We start from the raw sequence: 19749 nt of genomic DNA on the forward strand, positions 1-19749 counted from the left end.
ATACAGCGTGTCACTCTGTGGCCCAGTCTGGAGTGCAGTGGTGTAGTCTCGGCTCACTGCAACCTCCACCACCTGGCTTCAAGAGTTTCTCCTGCCTCAGCCTCATGAGTAGCTGGGATTACAGGCACCTGCCACCATGCCCAGCTAATTTTTGTATATTTAGTAGAGATGGGGTTTCACCATGTTCGCCAGGCTGGTCTCAAATTCCTAACCTCAGGTGATCCGCCTGCCTCGGCCTCCCAAAGTGCTGGGATTACATGTGTGAGCCACCACGCCTGGCTGATAAATAGTATTAATAACAAAATAAATGTTTAGTCTCTTCATTAATCGTATAATTCCCAAGTTTGGTTTATGTTAAAAAAGAACCCCACCCTAATTCTAATAATAAATCCTAGTAATACAGATACTTACCACTTAAGTTGAAGTGTATGCACACTATTTTGAAATTGGTTCTCTGTTCAAAAAGATAATTATTCTCTCAAAGGATTTAAGATCTTCAATAGGATGACTATAGCTTGTACTGTATTTCAGAATAGGTAGAAGAGCAGAATTGGAATGGTTCTAACATGAAAAAAAGACAAATGTTTAAGGTGTGAATATCCCAAGCACACTGATTTTATCTTTTCTGATTATATGAATGTATTAAATTATCACACATACCCTAAAACTATGTACATCTATTATGCATCCATAAAAAATAAATAACTTTAACCTCATGAAAAAATTAGTATAATTGTATACATCAAGGGAATTTCTTACTTGAACATTTTATTTCGTATGGTTTATTTCCAAAATATACTTAGTAAAACTTAAGTTAAATAATAGAAGTGTTTTCCTCCAAAATTGGGTTCATTGTTTTGGTTGTCAGTCTGTTTTTCAAATATGCTTTGATGTTACTGATAAACCAATAATCAAATTATGTAACTCATATTTAAACTTGAATTTTCTAGTTTGCATATACTACGAGAAAGAACAATGGTTATCTGATTCTGAGTGATTTAAAAACTCTAAAAACTTGGGGAAAGGACTCCCTTTCAGAATATTTTAAACTTCTTAACTATTTAAAAATATTTGAGGACACTTAATGCTGCCATCGGTCTTCTCTCAGAGATGAATGCTGAGTTGTCACATTAGTATCCTTCAATGAATCTCTTTAGCAGTGTAGGGACCCTAACATAGGGAAATGTGGATGAGAGAGGGAGATTAGGTCGGGGAAGAACCATTGCCATTTACATGTCTGCCTAGCTGTCTTGGAAAGCTAAATTTTTAGGGACAAAATATCAAGTATAAAGCTAGCCTCTCTTTTCTGTTCTTTCCTTAATGGATAAAGAAGTTTTGTCAGTTGATATAAATGGAAATCAGAAACCTACATTGCTGAGCCCACAAATGAGCACATTATGAACACAGCAGGATCTTGAATTGTATTAGGGTAAAATGAATTGGCTATCAAGATACTTATATTTTTATGGGAAAAATAGCATATTCATTATCATAGTACTTTTTATTTCCACCTCTTGATATCTTTATAAAATGTAGGTGAGAAGAATTTGTTGTGGTGTCAGCATACTGGTTCTAGAATAGTTAGCAATAGCAAAGTTAATTGGGATTTATTCTTGTAACTTTCTTGGAGCAAAAGAATTTTGAAGGCTGGGTGTGGTGCCACATGCCTGTAATCCCAGCACTTTGGGAGGCTGAGGTGGGAAGATTGCTTGAGCCCAGGAGTTTGAGACCAACCTGGGCAACATAGTGAGACCCCCATCTCTACAAAACAGATTTTTGAAAATAAGTTACAAAGGCAGTTTCATATATGTAAAAATGAAACTGCATATATTTTTCCTAGCCTTTGCATAGCTTTTCAGAAATTTGTTTCTTAGATCATTTCTTCTCACTCTTCTTTCTAGGGGGAAAGGTTGGCAAACTCCCACCCAGGCCAAGTCTTTCCTGTTGTTCATTTTTTTTGTATGGGCTCGTGAGCTAAGGATGATTTTGAAATTTTTAGTTTGTTGGGAAAAAAAATCAAAATAATATTTTGTGATACATGAAAATTATGTGGAATTCAAATTTTATTGTTATTGTTACTGAAAGTTTTACTAGAACACAACCATGCTCATTCAATATTTTCTATTTATTTTTTATTTTTAAATTTTATTTTTATTGTTTTGAGTTAGGATCTGGCTCTGTCACCTATGCTGGGTGCAGTGGCGCTATCACAGGTCACTGCAACCTTGGCCTCCTGGGCTCAAGCCATCCACCCACCTTAGCCTTCTAAGTAGCTGGGACTACAGGTGTGTGCAAGCACACCTGGCTAGTTTTTGTATATTTGGTAGAGATGGGTTTTCACCGTGTTGGCCTTGAACTGGTCTTGCCATTTATTGGTCTTCAACTCTGGAGCTCAAGTAATCCACCCACCTTGGCCTCCCAAAGTGCTGGGATTACAGGTGTGAGCCACCGTGCCCGACCCAATATTTTCAATGGCTGCTTTCACACTGCAATGGCAGAGGTGGGTAGTTGTGACAGAAACTTGTATGGCCCATGAAACTTAAAATATTTACCATCTGGTCCTTTGTAGAAAAAGTTTGCCAGTCCTCGTTCCAGGGCTTTAGGATCCATTAAAAGACGTAGGATTTTTTTAAGCTGTCATCATGTCTTATAAAGGTCTATGTTCAAAAATATTAGGCGATCTATTTTGATAAAAGAAAATCTTTCTTTAAAGAGTTATGTACTTCGGGCCGGGCGCGGTGGCTCAAGCCTGTAATCCCAGCACTTTGGGAGGCCGAGACGGGCGGATCACGAGGTCAGGAGATCAAGACCATCCTAGCTAACAAGGTGAAACCCCGTCTCTACTAAAAATACAAAAAACTAGCCGGGCGACCTGGCGGGCGCCTGTAGTCCCAGCTACTCGGAAGGCTGAGGCAGGAGAATGGCGTGAACCCGGGAGGCGGAGCTTGCAGTGAGCTGAGATCCGGCCACTGTACTCCAGCCTGGGCGACAGAGCGAGACTCCGTCTCAAAAAAAAAAAAAAAAAAAAAAAAAAGAGTTATGTACTTCGAAATTTTCTGAATAGTGAGAGCAATGAATTTCTTGTATAACTTTAAAAGTCTCCACTTTACATTTTCGTTCTTTGATTTAATAATATTTGAAAAATCTTTTGTTAGCTGCTTGAGATCCTCTCCCTAGTATATTAAACTTTTAAAAATTAATGTCTCTTTGGAAGTTATTACTTAGAAAAATCAGTTTGAATAAACATTTAGATACTACATAACTTCTTTTTCTTTTGGAAGCTTCCTTTTTTTTTTTTTTTTTTTGCTGCTGTGAAAATTGGTTATCCTCTGTGTTTTGCAGGAAGTTTCCCACTGTCATGCTGTAATCAGGAAAAAATACAATATTTTGTTGTAGATGTCCAGTATTATGCTGAGAGATATATTATGATATACACAGAGCCCATTTTTTGACCTTTTAGCATAAGTAAATCCATTGAACAGTATAATTATTTTACGAGATCTTACATTCATTAATGTATTCACAGTTGCACTTTAAAGTCACAATTAAATACTAAATGGATTGTCCCATATATCATTAAATACTTTTTCTTATTTGAATTTCTTAGGTACAATGTTAGCTGTTCTAAAAAATTTGCACTTAGTCGTTGGAATCGTAAGCCTGATAATCAAAGTCTTGGGCATCGTGGCCGTCGTCCAAGTGGCCCTGATGGGGCAGCAAGAGAACATATGCTTAGGCAGGTCTGTATAAACCTTGCTTCAATGTAAAATACCCTTTTCAGAAATGCAAGGAAAGTGCAATGCTGTATTTTGCTTGTACTACATTTTCCAGCTTCCAATTACTTATCCATCTGCAGAAGAAGACTTGGCTTCTCATGAAGATTCTGTGCCCTCTGCTATGACTACTCGTCTACGCAGGCAGAGTGAGCGGGAAAGAGAACGTGAGCTTCGGGATGTGAGAATTCGGAAAATGCCTGAGAACAGTGACTTGCTACCAGTTGCACAAACAGAGCCATCTATATGGACAGTTGATGATGTCTGGGCCTTCATACATTCTTTACCTGGTATGTAATTCATCACTTTGGCCTTAATATTTTTCTTGTGCATTCACACACAGCAATGTTAGATACATCCACACCTTTTTCACAAAAGGGCTAGAGAAGTACTGTGTATATGTATAAATTAAATGGCATTTGTTATTGAAATATGATCTGTTTCCTCTTGCTTATTCCCTCAGCACTACTGGGTATTTTCTCATACCCCCCCAAGTCGATAAAAACTGACTAGTCCTGCTTCTGCTGTGACACCTCAGCCGGTGAAGATATTAAAGGTGCTTTCTTCTCTTCAGTCTGATTTCTCTCGAGAGGTCAGTAGAGAGATTGAATCAGACACTTCTTCCTTTCTGCTCTTCTATTTTTCTATTCTATTCCTCCTTATTTCCTAATTTAACCTTTTTAAAAATGAAGTAAGAGAGACTTTTTTTTTTTACATTTTTGAAAGCTAATCGGAACCTTTTAAAATATGTTAAAAATTTGGTTTCTTTGAAAAAAATCAAGCTAGTTCTTTTAAAAGAAGGTACATTCTTTCTTTTCAATAAATAAACATCAAGAGCCTTTCTGAAATTTTATTTTTCAAATAGAGAGCTGAAATTCAGTTATATTCATTCTAATATTGAGGGTAACTTTCTTATTTATGTTTTCCTGTTCTCTCATTTTGATACTCTTTCCATCACCTTAAGTCTCTATCTTTTTTCCTTAAAACGACAATAATCTTTTATACCCACTTTCTCCAAGGGGCTGGCTACTAAAGACAGCTGCACCTTTGCTCATGATGAGACCCACACTAGTTATATATGTTAAGACTATATATGTGTATATATATATATTTTAAATCAGTAAATCTTGTCATTCACTTTGACCTTATGCATATGGAAAATGAGGAGACTAAAACAAAAAATTTATTTCCTTTTGGTTTTATTGCGAATCATATCATTTCTCTTGATACAAGCTTTCTAGAATACATTCTGTTTGAACTTGTCTACTAACTTTTTACAGTTTAATAAGCTAATTAGCTGTTGTTGCTAATTAGTCTTTCTCTGATGGCAGCTAAGGTCTTAGAAGCATACTTAGAGCTCACATGCTATACAAGAAAATATATTTAGAAATGACAGTTGTAAAGAATCTGTCACCCACTTTACTTCATATACAGAATTCTGTGAGATTTTGTTAAATTAGTTTATCAATAGCTTGTTTTAGAAATGCTAAGTTTAAAAAAAATATGGCCGCTTCTAAAGAAAGATGGAATTGTTTAAAGTGGAGATACTCTATGGGAAGATTTTTAAATGTGTATACGCCCACAAAAACTTAGGTGTGAATTAATTGCTGACCATGTGGATTTAGAATCTGTTTTAAACTGGATGTATTTAGAAGATACTGAGTCTTTATTGGTTGTGGTTTTAGTAACTAAGGAAACCAATTTTAGTTTTTGACCAGTATAGCTATCTTGGGAATTAACTTCAGAGTCTATATGGATGCGTGGGGCTGGGCTTTGATTCTGTCATCTTCAGAAGTAGTCTCACTCTTCCAAGTGGGCCACATGATCTGTTTGTGAGCCTGATTTTTCATTTGGGGGAAGTTTTTCTTTTCCTTTGTAGAAGAGAGTTGGTTTATATCCTGAGGAAAGTAGTTGCCCAAATAATTAACAAATAATAGATACTGCTGATTCTTCTTTCACTTCTTTTTTTATTTAGGCTAATTTTCCCCAGCATCCATTTGCCATGTGGCTACTTTACTAGAACGAAGGCAAATTCCTTTGTCTCATTCTTGCTTCATTTGAGTTAAACAAAAAAACATAAAACTTAATATTCCTTATAACCTAAAATGCTTGTCTTACAGAGCTCATCTAGACACTTAATTTTGTTGCTAGGTATTTAGAAAACATTATATGTCATAAAAAGGACACAGCTATTATATAATTTAGAATTGCTTATTACTGTTTTAGAGTCTGGTTAATATGACTCTTCTCTTTACTTATGAAATGGGAGTGTTTCCAAACTGCTTTGACAGGCCAAATAATAAGCTTATTTGTGTGGTTAGTTATATCACCTTTCTGAAAGTTTTCTCTGCATAATGCCTATAGTTTAAGGTAATCTCATACCAGAAAATGCCTTAATGATCATTTCTTTCTGCTTCTCTGGACTTTGTAAATACCGTTTTGAGCTTTTTTTAGCTCTCATTCAGTGCTGTTTGTTTTCCCTGAGTAGTCTACTCCCAAGCTTTTCTTAAATAGAATGAACAAACTTGTAAATTTTGTAATCTCTTTTGTATTTTGTTTCTTTCCAGTTGAGATAGGCTTCCTTCCCTCTTTAATCAGGGCATTTATATTTACTCCTCCAGTTTTCTCTTCTCTTTGTATATCATCTTGTTAACCATCCTGTTCAGACTATGTTAGAGCTTGTATGCAGTAGACCAGAATCTCAGAGCTGTTACCAGAAAGAAAAATTACCACCTTCTAATTTTTTCTGCATTAAAAAGTTATCTATGGGAACAATTCTTATTTTCAATTTACTGCAGGTTATCTTCTTTAACCCTTCCTGGCTGTGGTGAACTGCCTTTTGGAGAGATCAGTTTGTCCTCTATTTATTCAAGTGTGAATGCACAGTAGATTTGATTTTTCTGTAGGCATAAACTAGGAATCATTTTTAAAAACATGACTGTTTACTGGTTTTTGTAATATCAGTATTGGGACTTGTTTATTCTGTAGTATTGAGTGGCACGTGATACCTTTTCACCAACCTTACTGTGGTCAATTTTTGTGCAGGGTGTTTTGTTTTGAGTTTAGCTGGAGAAGTGATGCCAGACACTTGCAAGGTCAGTTGGGACCCACGTGCAGAGGTCCTTGCCCGTACTAAGAGCTGCACTGCACTTGCTTCTGGTGAGGTGAAGCTAGCTCAGCTGACTGGCTAGCTCAGTGTCAGTTGGTGTTTGTTTTGTACACATCCCTGGGATCCAGGCATTTTACCAAAGTAGATGTTAATGTCAGAAACTCAGAACTTTATCTCAGTATACCTTGAGCACTTAAAATTGTTTCTAAAATATATTTTTCTGTAATGAGTTTCTGGAAGCATACTTGCTTCCAATTTTTCTAAGTCACTTTATTTTTTTATTTCTATACTGATGTAACTACTCTTTTTTTGTGGTTAGCTTAAGAAAGTTGTGATCTAAAATGCATTCCTATTTGATCGTGCTAATTCCCAAAACACTTTTTGTTCTTTATTATTTTGCTAATACATTTACTGTCCACCTACAAGAGGATATGTGAAGAGGAATCTCACAATACAGAGGAACAGGAATGTGCTACATATTTTCCTCATGGAGAACTCCTTGTTTCTATTCCCAAATGTAGCTCTTATAATTCTCATTACTTCTCATTGCTCCTGTTTTCTGAATCTAAGTAAGTCCCACCCTATCTTTCTCTCTCTTCTTTTCTTTCCTGTGTTCTTGTAAGTAAGACTGAAGAGAGAAGAACATTAGTTATTTCATAAAAAGAAGGATGAAGTCACAACTAGATGCAAGATTAGTCAGTTTTGTCTGCCCAGTTTTGTTGAGCTACCTCTGGGAAAAGAAAAGGGGCTTTTCTATGGTGAGTAATCCCATTTCAACTATAGTTTCTTTTATAAGATAAATGAGCAAAAGCATAAAAATTTTGTAGAGGGTATTGAAATGTGAATTTTTCAAAGTCTGAGAAATTATTAAAATAGAAATTGAAAAGCTAGTTATTATATAGGAAACAGTAAAGATACAACTAACAGAGGACATGAGAAAAGAAATAAGCAAGAGAAAAAATGGACACACAGCTGTACACAGGAAAAATGTTTATATTACTCTTACAGATAGCTCTTCTGTAGCAGATTATATTTTTGTTTATTGTGTATTTACTAATTCAGTCCTTATTGACAAATATTATGTATTCAGTACCTATAATGCTTTGTGCTTTGTGCTGGGTTGTAAGACATAATCTTACATAAACAAGAGGATGATACATTTGCAAGTAGAAAGGATAATTGAACTAGCAAAATTGTGGCATCCAAAAGTGTAATGTAACTATTTTCATTTTTCATTATCTTTTTCTTTGTGTTTTCCCTTAGAATGCTGATTTGAATAAAATAGAAAAACTTAAGCTGTCAGTTTTTATGTGTATTCTTAAATTCATCTTAAAATTTTACTGTATCTCAAGAAAGCTTCCATATTTTTTTATTCTCTCTTGTCTCAGCTGCTTAATTCATTACCTTTCCTATTGGTTTCTTTACCCTTAATGGGTAAGTTTGTTGAGTAATCTGGAATTGAAAATTTGGTAGACAGTAAAAACATTTGAGTTTCAGGTAGATACTGGCATTGTTACCTGCTAAAGCACCTGGTTTAGACTGAGAGCTAAAATATTGGTTATATGGCAGGAAATTCACCAGCAAGCTCATAATTTCAGTGAGAATTGTTTTCTTAACAAAAGTGGAGACAAGCCCAGTGATACTAAGATTTGAAGTTGAAGTTACAAGTCAAGCAGTGTAATACATTTCAGCAGCATTGCAATAGATTGGTAATACAATCTTGAGAGATTTGATCTGTCCTGAGTGAACAATAAAAATATTTTAAATGTACTTGTCAAGTGAAGGTTATAAATTAGGATAAGGTACAAATGATAATGAAAGTGGTACTTACTTGAGAAAATATTTCTAGGTTATTTAAATGGCAAAACATTATATTTTTGTTTCCTCTTTACCTATATGTGAAGGATGTATTATACAGAGATAAGTTCATGAGGTATAACTAGTTAACCCAAACCTGTTATGTGGCATGCTTTGAGGTAACACCATAGTCCTTTTTGTGAAGGCAGTATTATATCTAGACTTTGTACATTTTTACCTCTTATGAATTATTTCTATAACATTATTTTAGAGCAAGAATTCCAAACAAATTGCTTTACCTGGATTTTGAATTAATTCTTATTTTCAGAATGCAAATACTCTATTCTTCAAGAGTGAACTCAAGACTACCATAAATAAATTTCATTTGTTTCTCAGCCTGTATTTCAGATTCTCAGACCCAGTGAGAGCATAACTGTGACTGTTAGGAGTAATGTCTAATTGTTGTATATTTAATTCTAACTTCCATCCTCTGGTCAAATTCCAGGCTGCCAGGATATTGCAGATGAATTCAGAGCACAGGAGATTGATGGACAGGCCCTTCTCTTGCTAAAAGAAGACCATCTCATGAGTGCAATGAATATCAAGCTAGGCCCAGCCCTGAAGATCTGTGCACGCATCAACTCTCTGAAGGAATCTTAACAGGAACATGAAGCCTTGATAAAACAGCAGTTTTACTCTTCTCACACAAACTTGTAAGGTAAAGGCCTAACTTGGTCTAGAATATGACACTTACTGTAGTGGATAGCCAAGCACATTGGGATCTCCACATCAAATACTGACATTTCTTCTACAGGTATAATAATTCATCATACATTTTCATAATTAACAAACATTGGTAAAATTAATTTTACAGGTTACATGAAACATTGAAAGACTTGTTATAGAGGGCCATGATATTTTTCAAAGAAATGTGTTATACTAGATAATTTTTTTAAAGGTGATGTTTATCATTAATATAAAGAATCCTTTTAAAAGTAATTTAATGATTTACATTTATCCTCTTTTGATTCGATTTTCTTATACATTTTTTTCTACCCTATTAGTTTTCTAAAGGTTGTCATGAGAGGTATGTTACGGAATAATTTAGTAGTCCAGTGACAGAATCATATGAAATCAGTGTACATTTTAAAAAATATGTCTTTTAGACATATGCTTTACCTATAAAAAAGGAATTGTGTTCTGGTATGAACAATACTGATCTGGAAGTGAGAAGACTTAGTTTCTATTCCAAACTTGACCAAGAATTTGGTTTGATTGAGAAAGTTTTCCTCTCAGTTTTTGTACATTTATTTAGAGCAGTGGTTCTCAGTGGAGGTCAGTTTTGATTGCCAGGGGACATTTGGCAATGCTGAGACATTTTGGTTGTCACAGCTTGGGGGTGGGTTTAGGGGAGGGTTGCTACTGGTATCTAGTAGGTAGAAGCCAGAGATGTTTCTAAATATCTTACAATGCACAGGACAGCACCCCTCCACTATCAAGAATTATCAGTTCAAAAATGTCGGTACTGCCAAGGTTGAGAAACTCTGATATAGAAGGAGTGATAAATACTGTTTTCACCCAAAGGAATACTTTTAAAAGATGGAGCATGCTAAATATAAATGATGAAAGTATTATTCACATAACATTCATATTCTGCTGAATAATTTTTTCTAGTTTAATCATATTAGAAAAAGAAAAAAAGATCTACAAATTGTCCTATAAAATAAGGACTAACATGGAAATAATTTAACTCTCAGAAAGTACTAATTCATTCTGATTATCTTTCATACCTCTGTGCTCCTCTGCAATGATGAAGGCATAATATGATTATACCTATGAACTAGTGCATAGCCTTTTCTGGCAAGAAAATAGTTTGTAGCAGATATGTGGTTGCTCTTTGGATTTTTTTCTAATGTTGAACATGCTGGGACTAGCTAGAATGTACATTCCTACTTCCTTTACCAAACGTTTGCATGCTTCCTGCAAAGCACTTACCAAGTGATTTCTTTTAAATCACCAGATATAATTTTGTATGTACATGTTTGAGGAAAAAAATTTAAAGCAAAACCTTTTACTGAACAGTGTTCTATAGAATTATGACACTAAAACAAAATTGTTTGTGGAAGCCCTGAAAGCTTTATAGTCCTGGACATCAAAAATTTTATTTGAGATGATGAATGTTTTGTTTTACTCTTTTCTTATATTACCACGATTGAGATATTTTAGTAATTGAAGGAACATACACAGATATTTGGCAGAAGTCGAGTAAGGAGGGGAAAATAAAGAGTCCGTGAGTTTCAGTCATTTTCACTGCTCTTTTCAAAAAGATTGTGTTGAGCTAGTAGAAGACTAAAGATGTCACTGAAGACATCACAGATATTATATTTATCTTTTGGCTTTGTGTACATTAGAGAATGTTGATTATTTTTATACAAAAATACAGCGGGTAATTTTTTTAATCTTTAGATGCCTCTTGTTTGAATGTATGCTTTGTGGAATTCTTTGTGTAGTAATGTTTTGAAAAAAGATGTTTACTGATAGTTACATGTAGGATTAGAATATGTAATGTAATATAAGGCTCATGTTCCAGACCTACGATAGCTTGTAGTCTATGTTACATATTTCTTTATATCACATTTTTAATCATTGGATTAAAGTTTCAAGGAAAGCTAGGTACTCTATAATCGGTTTTCATTTATTAGCAGTTAATCATCATGACAGAATTGTCATATGCTTGACTTTTCCCCTCTTTTTGGAATTTCAGAACAAAATACAGGCTAAGCATTAGTAAGAGACGGCTCACAGTATGAGGGAGGGAGGTGCAATGGAAAATCTTGCCTGGAATTAAAACTTCTCATAGATTATCCACAGTTAATACAAAATTTATTATTTGGGGATAGACTCCTCCAGCAATAATGATTACCTCCCATAACTATATTCCTATGGCCTTTAAGGTATCAATTTTGAACTGTGTTGTAGGCTCTCCTTTTATTTATTTGCTTTCCTACTAGCAGCCATTCTGTACTTATTGAAAGCCCCTGTGCCTACTGCTGTCTTAAAAGTATTCAGGAGGGGCTTACAGGAGGGTTTTCTATTGGAGAATACCTTATAATCTTAAATCTAGTCCAGATCTCTGTTGTCCCCACTCAAAACATACCCAGAAGATGCACTTGCTTTTTTCAAGTGAGTTTTTATTTAAAAATGGCTTGTTTGCTATCACATTGGTACAGCTGTTTCTTCCAAAGCTGTTTCTTAATTTCAAAGCTTCAACTATGTATAATGGATATATAGACAACACTGAGCATCCACCTCTCTCCTAAGTTTTAAAGCACAGTTTCAGTATGATATAGGTGGGGAGAGTATAATTGTTTTCATATCCTTTCATACTACTACTAAGAGTTTTAGGATTTTGACTGGGGAGAGGTAATGACAAACAGGGAACATGAAGGTTCTTCCTACTTTTGCTACCTAAGTTTGCATTTTCTGACTTCCTTAAAGTGTTGCACTCTTTGTCCCATTGGGATAAAAAACCGTTAAGTTTGAAATTTTGCTTTAAGCCTTGTGTTCCTAGGGAAGTTAAACAACTAAGAGAGCTGATTTGTGAAAATTATTTTTTATATGACATTAATATTCATCAAGCCTTGTGTAGGCATGTGTAAGACACAGCTATGCAGCTTTGAATATATAGTATGAGATAGAGTGTTCCAAATCCTGTCATTTTTTAAGTAGCATATTATTGCCCTGATGGTACTGTTACTTTGCTGTTGAATGCTCTAAACAGAACTTTTTTAAAAGGTGTGGTTTAAGAGCAGTCACGCAGGAGTAGACAAGGTGGAATGGGAAGAAAGAAATGGTAATGCAAAAGCTTGAGCATGGGAAGAGTCAGAGGAGGAGGCCATCATCCTTGTTAGCTTAGCCTGCTTCAACACTGAGCACATTTCTGCACTTTTGAAGTGAATATTCATGTTTTACTTAGAAGAAATAATTTCCTTTCATTAGGGATCCCAGTTGATTTTTGTTTCCTGATGTATCAAAATACTTAGAACTATGAAACAAGTATTATTGTGATCATGCCTTTGAATAATTTTTGACATAGCTTATCTTCATATATCAAGTATAAAATTATAACGAGACATCTATTCACAAATACAAGTCTTAGATTGAATTGAAATGTGTTATAGTGCCCTGTCTCCCACTGACTTGTTCAGTTAAATGTCTTAAAGTACATTATGTACATCTTCAGGCTTTTGGTTCCACAATGGCACAAGTATGGTAGGGAGGCAATATAGTCTTAGGCTATATGCCTATATTAAATGTGTATAAACGATTTTTGAAAGAATACACTATTATAGATGTATGTGAGTGATGCTGACCTGACAGCCATATCCAGTAGATGAAACTGACTGGACACACTGTTAAAATGTTTTAAAGATATATTTTCAACCAGAACAGCCTAGTTTGTGGTTTAAAGATTCTCACCTTGATGAATTGCAGGAACACATGCAGCCTACTGGCATTGAGCATTAGCTAATGGCATGAAAGGGCCTCATCTCACTACCTCTCTTAAGGCCTCTAGCTCAAAGAAAACTGCATGAAAACTTACTTCTTAGATCTTTGTCTCAAAATCTTTAGCGAGGATTTTGTATTGGGGCTAACTTGAGGAAGGGAGGCAGCTGGGGCAGGACTTTCTGATACCTGACAGTCATGTTCCAGAGCAACCTTTGGGCAGTGGAAACTGGCCCATCTATGCAAAATGATCGCTCAATCTGTTTCTTGTGTACCACATATGTAACTAGCTGGGCCCTAAGGAAGGTTTTCTAGGGGGAAGGATAGGGAAGTAGAGGAGGAGACAAGTAGGAGGAACAAAGCATTCCAGACCCAAGAGGATAGAAGTTATGTAGGATAGATATGGCCTTCATCCATAGTTCAAAATAATACATTTTAATTGTTAGATGCCAGTGATAAATAGGCTATAGTTTTTATATGTCAAGATTTACCTGTAATCAGACTCATTCTGTCACTCTCTATACCCACTGTCTCCATGCTTAGGAGCATGGATATTAATAGTTCCAATGATATATAAGTTAGTGATTTTTGATTTCCGAAAATTTGACAACCTTTTATTATAGTTGGAGAGTATTTGTCAAACATTCAAAGGTTGTTTTAATTGAGTTGCCAGAATTACAGAGAGTTTCCATTTTCAGGTACCACAGTTGAATCACCTCTGTAGATTGTTATAAAGAGGCATTTTAAGATAGTATTTTATTTGTTAGGTTGTATCTCAGTCTAAGAATTGGGAAAAGAAAAGCTATAGGTTTCTCTTTCCTAGTCTGGATTTCGGTAAACACAAGCCTACCTCTGCTTCTTTGGTTCACAGCAGTGTGGATCATGAAATGAACTGTTTACCCACATTCATCAATATTGGTATTTTATAAATCTGCTTAGAGCATTTAATTTAATCTCAAAGATTGTGATCCAGTTTAGATAAGCACAAATACAGTATTAGGAAAAGTAAATATGCAATCTTACTAAAATTTCAACTTGTTAAGCTGTATATCTTAAAGAAAAATTATTTGGGGCTGGGCATGGTGGCTCACACCTGTAATCCCAGCACGTTGGGAGACTGAGGCGGGTAGATCACCTGAGATCAGGAGTTCAAGACCAGCCTGACCAATATGGTGAAACCCCATCTCTACTAAAAACACAAAAATTAGCTGGGTGTGGTGGCGTGCACCTGTAATCCCGGCTACTTGGGAGGCTGAGACAGGAGAATTGCTTGAACCTAGGTGGCAGAGGTTGCAGTGAGCTGAGATCGTACCCCCACATTCCAGCCTGGGTGACAGAGCAAGACACCATCTCAAAAAGCAAAACAAAACAAAAAATTCTTTGGGAAGATAGGTCCTCTTTTGTTAGACGTTCATAAAATGTATCCTTGTATAGTTTTGTTCACAGTAGTTTTATAAGCTTTCTTCAAATAAAAAACGTTTAAAATTAGATTACCTTCTTTGGAAAAATAATTTCCTAAATTTTTAAGAATTTTCCAAGTTTTACATATTAGTTTTTAGAACCTAATCCATTTTCAAATTGTACTATGAGAATGCTTTAAAAAAAAAAAAAAGTTGTAAAGCATTAATACAAATATAATCATTACCATCACATTCCAGAGAATATGGCTTTTTTTAAACTTTCAATTTAGAAAACATACATTAAGGGGGAATCTCTGCCCTCCTTTTCAGCTCTGAGGACCAGCTTTTCTACTCAGACACATGCACACACCCCTTCCAAGTGTCATGTTTATGGGAACGTTTGGGAAATGTTTTCCAGATGTTTTATTTTTTCCCTTTTATAGTTTGTTGACATTTAATTTTATTTAAAGATGACAATTTTAATCTGAAATGTTAAAGAAGAGGTACAACATAATGAGGTTCTAGCTAGCTTTCTACTTTTGAAAAATATTTTTTTTCTACTGCTTTTTACAAGTACTGGTCCTCTCAGTGATACTGGTGGTGTTCAGTATGAATCCATAGAAAGAAAACAAAATGTGTTGTTTAAAAGAAGCAGAGTAATGAATTTCAATTTGGAGAAAACCAATATAATTTTAAAACACTGTTATACTACATAGCAAGGTTTTAATTAAATATAAGAGTAAGGTAGTAAGTTCTTTTAGAGCACCTGTTTAAATTTACTCCAGGAATCATCTTAAGGATTGATAGTCACCATCATTTATTGACCTAAAAGTTACATTTCATGGAATGTTATCAGTGTTAAATCCAAGCTTTGTGGAGCTTTAAATGACGATGGTGAAAAAGTTGGTGTTCGTGAGAGTGGTGGGGTGTTTAGTCATCAGTGAAGTTAAACATCAACCTATTTTAGAAAGAATTTTTTAGTCTTGCTTCAAGTAAACCAGAAGTGTCTAATATTTAAATCTTTATTTAGAATGCTTCCCTTAAAAGTATTTTTTTGTTTTGGGTAGCATTAAATAATCAGTAAATAATCTATTTCAGTAGTAAATAATAGATGAATTAAGATGATGATGAGTTAGGATTAACACACTGGTCTGGAGACTGGGGTTTTATGTCAGTGGGTTAGCTGTGTGTGACATGTTGGGCAATTACTCAGCTTTTTTAACAGCTTCCAGATATGCAATATGGTTCCTGTACTACTCAGAAGTTGATTTTGGTTTAATTCATCTTTGAGGTACCTCCCAGCTCTAAAACTATGATTCTAGGCCATGTAATGGGGTTGCTCCTACTTCATTCTCTTTCCCTTTTTAAGGGTTCGGTTTAGCATCCATTTCTTGGGTCACCTACAGTCTTTGTTCTCCTAAGGATTAAAACAGAAAATTCATACGTAACAAGCAAATGAGGACATTTTCCTAAATGCTCCTTATTGGTTAACCACTGAATATATGAACACATATGAATATTGTCATTCATGTACTTATATTTAGCAAAACATTTGAACACTTATATGTGCAGTGTGTGGTGATCATGACATGAGGAACTAGTAATAAGTAAAATCTTCCCCCCAAAATTCATTGTGGCTTAAATAAATATGAACATAATCATTGCTACTTAATAAGCTGACTGAGAGGGAATCTTAATAAACTTGGAACTGGGAGGGAGTATTTTTATGCATTGGGTAAAGGGTTAGGCTAGATGACATCTAAGGGGTCTGAGTGAATCATATCATAATTTTTATAACACATTTCACATACTAAACATCAGTTGGCCCTACACCTGATTAAGTTACAAAATTTAGGAGACTTAACATTAAGAACTTACAGGTTGAGACAGCCCATATTTCACGGCATTATTTTAACACTTGAATCTGTTCCAGAGTTGTTGCTATACAAGGCATGTGGCAGAACAAAAAAAAGCTGGTGTTGATATAAGAGCTTTTTACCTAGTATTGACAGTGTAGCAACTTTTTTTTTTTTTTGAGACGGGGTCGCTCTGTCGCCCAGGCTGGAGTGCAGTGGTGTGATCTCAGCTCACTGCAACCTCGCCCGGGTTCAAGCGATTATCTTGCCTCTGCCTTCCAAGTAGCTGGGATTACAGGTGCCTGGCACGACACCCGGCTTATTTTTGTATTTTTAGTAGAGATGGGGTTTCACCATGTTGGCCAGGCTGGTCTCGAACTCCTGACCTCAAGTGATCCACCCACCTTGGCCTCCCTAAGTGCTGGGATTACAGGCATGAGCCACCACGCCTGACAGTGTAGCAACTTTCTAAAACTGAAAAATCTCAAAGGAGATCACTGGAACAGACTCGTTCATTTATATTTTGTTTTTAAATTAAGAAAGATGACACAAAATAAATGTTACTGTATTTTAAGCTATTACAAATATCCACCTTTTAAAGATACGTAAGAAGCAGAAATATTCTAGAAAGCAGATAATACAAAGGGCATCCTTTAAAATGCAGAACAGGTAAACATGAAACAGTTCCATGCTTGAATTGGTAAGTATTTGGGGGGTAAACATTGAATGGGAGATTTATTGGGTTAAGGTCCCTTCCTGGTCACTCTGGGATGCTGTGAATCACATTGTACTTCCTGTTGACACAGCTTTACATATCAACATCAGTTGATACTAACATTCTCCATAAAGATATAGAATGAAAATATCTATTAAAAATAGTTTATCATTCTTGTGGCTTTTTGTTTGTTTGTTTTGAGACAGAGTCTCGCTCTGTCACCCAGGCTGGAGTGCAGTGGTGCGATCTCGGCTCAATGCAACCTCCACCTCCCAGGTTCAAGCGATTCTCCCACTTTGGCCTCCCAAGTAGCTGGGATTACAGGCATGCGCCACTACGCTTGGCTAGTTTTTTGTATTTTTAGTAGAGACGGGGTTTCACCATGTTAGCCAGGCTGGACTCAAACTCCTGACCTCAAGTGATCCGCCCGTCTCAACCTCCCAAAGTGCTGGGATTATAGGCATGAGCCACTGCGCCTAGCCTGTTGCAGCTTTTTAAAGCAGGAAATATCCAAATAAAATGTTGGATTAGAATCTTTCAGACTAATTGAAAACGGGAAGACTATCATCTAAGTAGCCAGATAATCTGGGTTTCAAAAAATTATTCCATGGTACTAGTTTAAAAAATACTAAGTGTTTTAATTTTTAAAGTATAACTAATTTTTCAAATATTTTATGCTGTTAAAATATGTATTACATAAATCCTTTTGTATATGTATTCTTAAATTTCAAAAAGTCAACTGAATGTGCAAAGATGATATAATTTTGGATGCATACATTTAAACTAGATTCCCAGTCCTCTCCTTCAAAAACTTGGTCTTTGTTTTTCCTATAGGAGAAAAAGTCAAAATAAGTTCCAAAAATTATCCTCAAAGTAGTAGTATGCTTGTAGTAAATGAAGGTTGGATAGATGGATACTGACAATGGTGGCAGGCATTTCAAGCCTTTTATTAAATTAGTACTTTTTGTCTTCTTCCTTATTAACATTTTGTTGTTAATTTTAGCAAAGACCAGTTGTTGTGATAAACTGGTGTTTTTTGGAAGTTTAAGCACATGTTAACCAATTTTGTAATTCCTCCTTTTGGTTCCTCCCATTGTTCTAAAATAGGACTTTCGTATTATTAAAAACTCAAAAGATGATCCACCCAGGATGAACAAAGATCACCAAGGGGAAAGAAAACATTTTTTATCTTTACAGAAAACAAATGTTAAGATTATATATAGATGTATTCTTTACATTGGATATTGTATTAGAGTCCTCCTTACAAGAAATGAAATAGTTTTTAGCACTCTTAGCATTAGAGTTCCTAGATTGGTGTTGATAGCTACAGTTTTAAAATGTATAACCTGAAAATGAAGGTTAATTTTGCATTGTAAGAGCACATTTGATCTATGTAAAAAGTGTCCATTTGGTGTATTTTTTTAAAAAAGAGAAAGCACTTTCATATTAAGTAGCATGTGTATGAATTTAGATTTTCATATTTGTTGTGTCTGTATTCAGTGAAGTAAATTGAGCATTTAAATGTTTGTTGATGGCAACATTAACTATTAAATTAAAGCACCTTATACTCTGCTGCTTAACTTGCTTGTAATTGCACCTTTGTTACCTGCACATTTTCATATAGAATATTGTTGTAACATTGCTTCGTGTGGGTCTGGATGGAAGATTAGTGGGCCTACAGGATCATTTATTTATATTGTTTATATTATAATAATATATTGTAGACCAGTTGTAAGTTCATTTCTTTACAAATAAAAGCCTCTTCCATTTGGCTGGTCTATTGAATAATTTTTTTTCTTTAAGCTTGTGAGACATGGGGAATCCTGTGTTAAAAAGCTTAGTGAGGTTTGAAATGGTTTTAAAATCTCCTGATTTAAAATCTGCAAAGAGTGTAAGTCTTTACTGATTAATTTCAATATATTTAAACATATTTCAGTCCCATATTTGACCAACTAGAAGGCAATATATTTAGAGGGAAAAGCAACACAGAGTAGGAAAGAGGGCCGGATTTTAATGTTTTAAACTGTTTAAACATACCCTGATGTTCTCTTGAACATAGGATTATTTGTCCTAAACTTTCGATATAGTTGGTTCTCTATATGCATTTGGTTTTTATAGAATAATGTGATTTTTATTTTTATTTATTTTTTTAACACTGTAGCATCTATTATAGGGGTTATTTCTGTTCCCTACCATGTCTTCCGTTAACAGACCTGATCATAGAGAGGTGGACATATGATTGAAGTCAGGTTGAACAGTCATTCCCTGGGACTGTATATTTGAAGTTAGGAGATGTTTTAAGTTGGAATTATGAAAGCCCTGAGCTGCTGGCAGCCAGAATACCCACTTTGTTGGACACAAAGTGGAAACCAACAGCTCAAGAGAGATTCTCCTAGTAGTTTACCGAGTTGTCTTTCCAGTATCCAGCTTGTTCTTAGAATGGCTCAGGTTGAGTTTGTATTAACCTGCTACTCAAAGAATTCCTGACTGACTGTCCAGGAGCATTTCCCAGCTTGTCTTTATAGATGGTTAATTAATTAGCTAATTAAAGAGACTTCTGTGCTCAAGTAAATGGGTTTCTTCTTCATTATAG

General features: G+C 35.1%; 1 protein-coding gene across 11 annotated transcripts in view; it reads left to right on the forward strand.

The window, feature by feature from the left end:
• Window positions 1-18927, forward strand: part of PHC3 (polyhomeotic homolog 3) — a 95472-nt gene extending 76545 nt beyond the window's left edge. For 8 of the 11 annotated variants that reach the window (XM_030929548.1, XM_010376003.2, XM_010377310.2 and 5 more), the window contains 3 exons: window positions 3608-3740; window positions 3832-4063; window positions 9185-18927. In XM_030929548.1, coding sequence (XP_030785408.1) covers window positions 3608-3740; window positions 3832-4063; window positions 9185-9339 — 520 coding nt within the window. In that variant the 3' untranslated portion in view covers window positions 9340-18927. Of the gene's footprint in view, window positions 1-3607; window positions 3741-3831; window positions 4064-4236; window positions 4366-9184 lie in introns of those variants that run through there. The other 3 variants (XM_010379705.2, XM_030929557.1, XR_749704.2) reach the window with 2 other exon arrangements.
• The last annotated feature ends 822 nt before the right edge of the window (window positions 18928-19749 follow it).

Source organism: Rhinopithecus roxellana, chromosome 1, assembly GCF_007565055.1.
Source record: "Rhinopithecus roxellana isolate Shanxi Qingling chromosome 1, ASM756505v1, whole genome shotgun sequence".
Lineage (NCBI taxonomy): Eukaryota > Metazoa > Chordata > Mammalia > Primates > Cercopithecidae > Rhinopithecus > Rhinopithecus roxellana.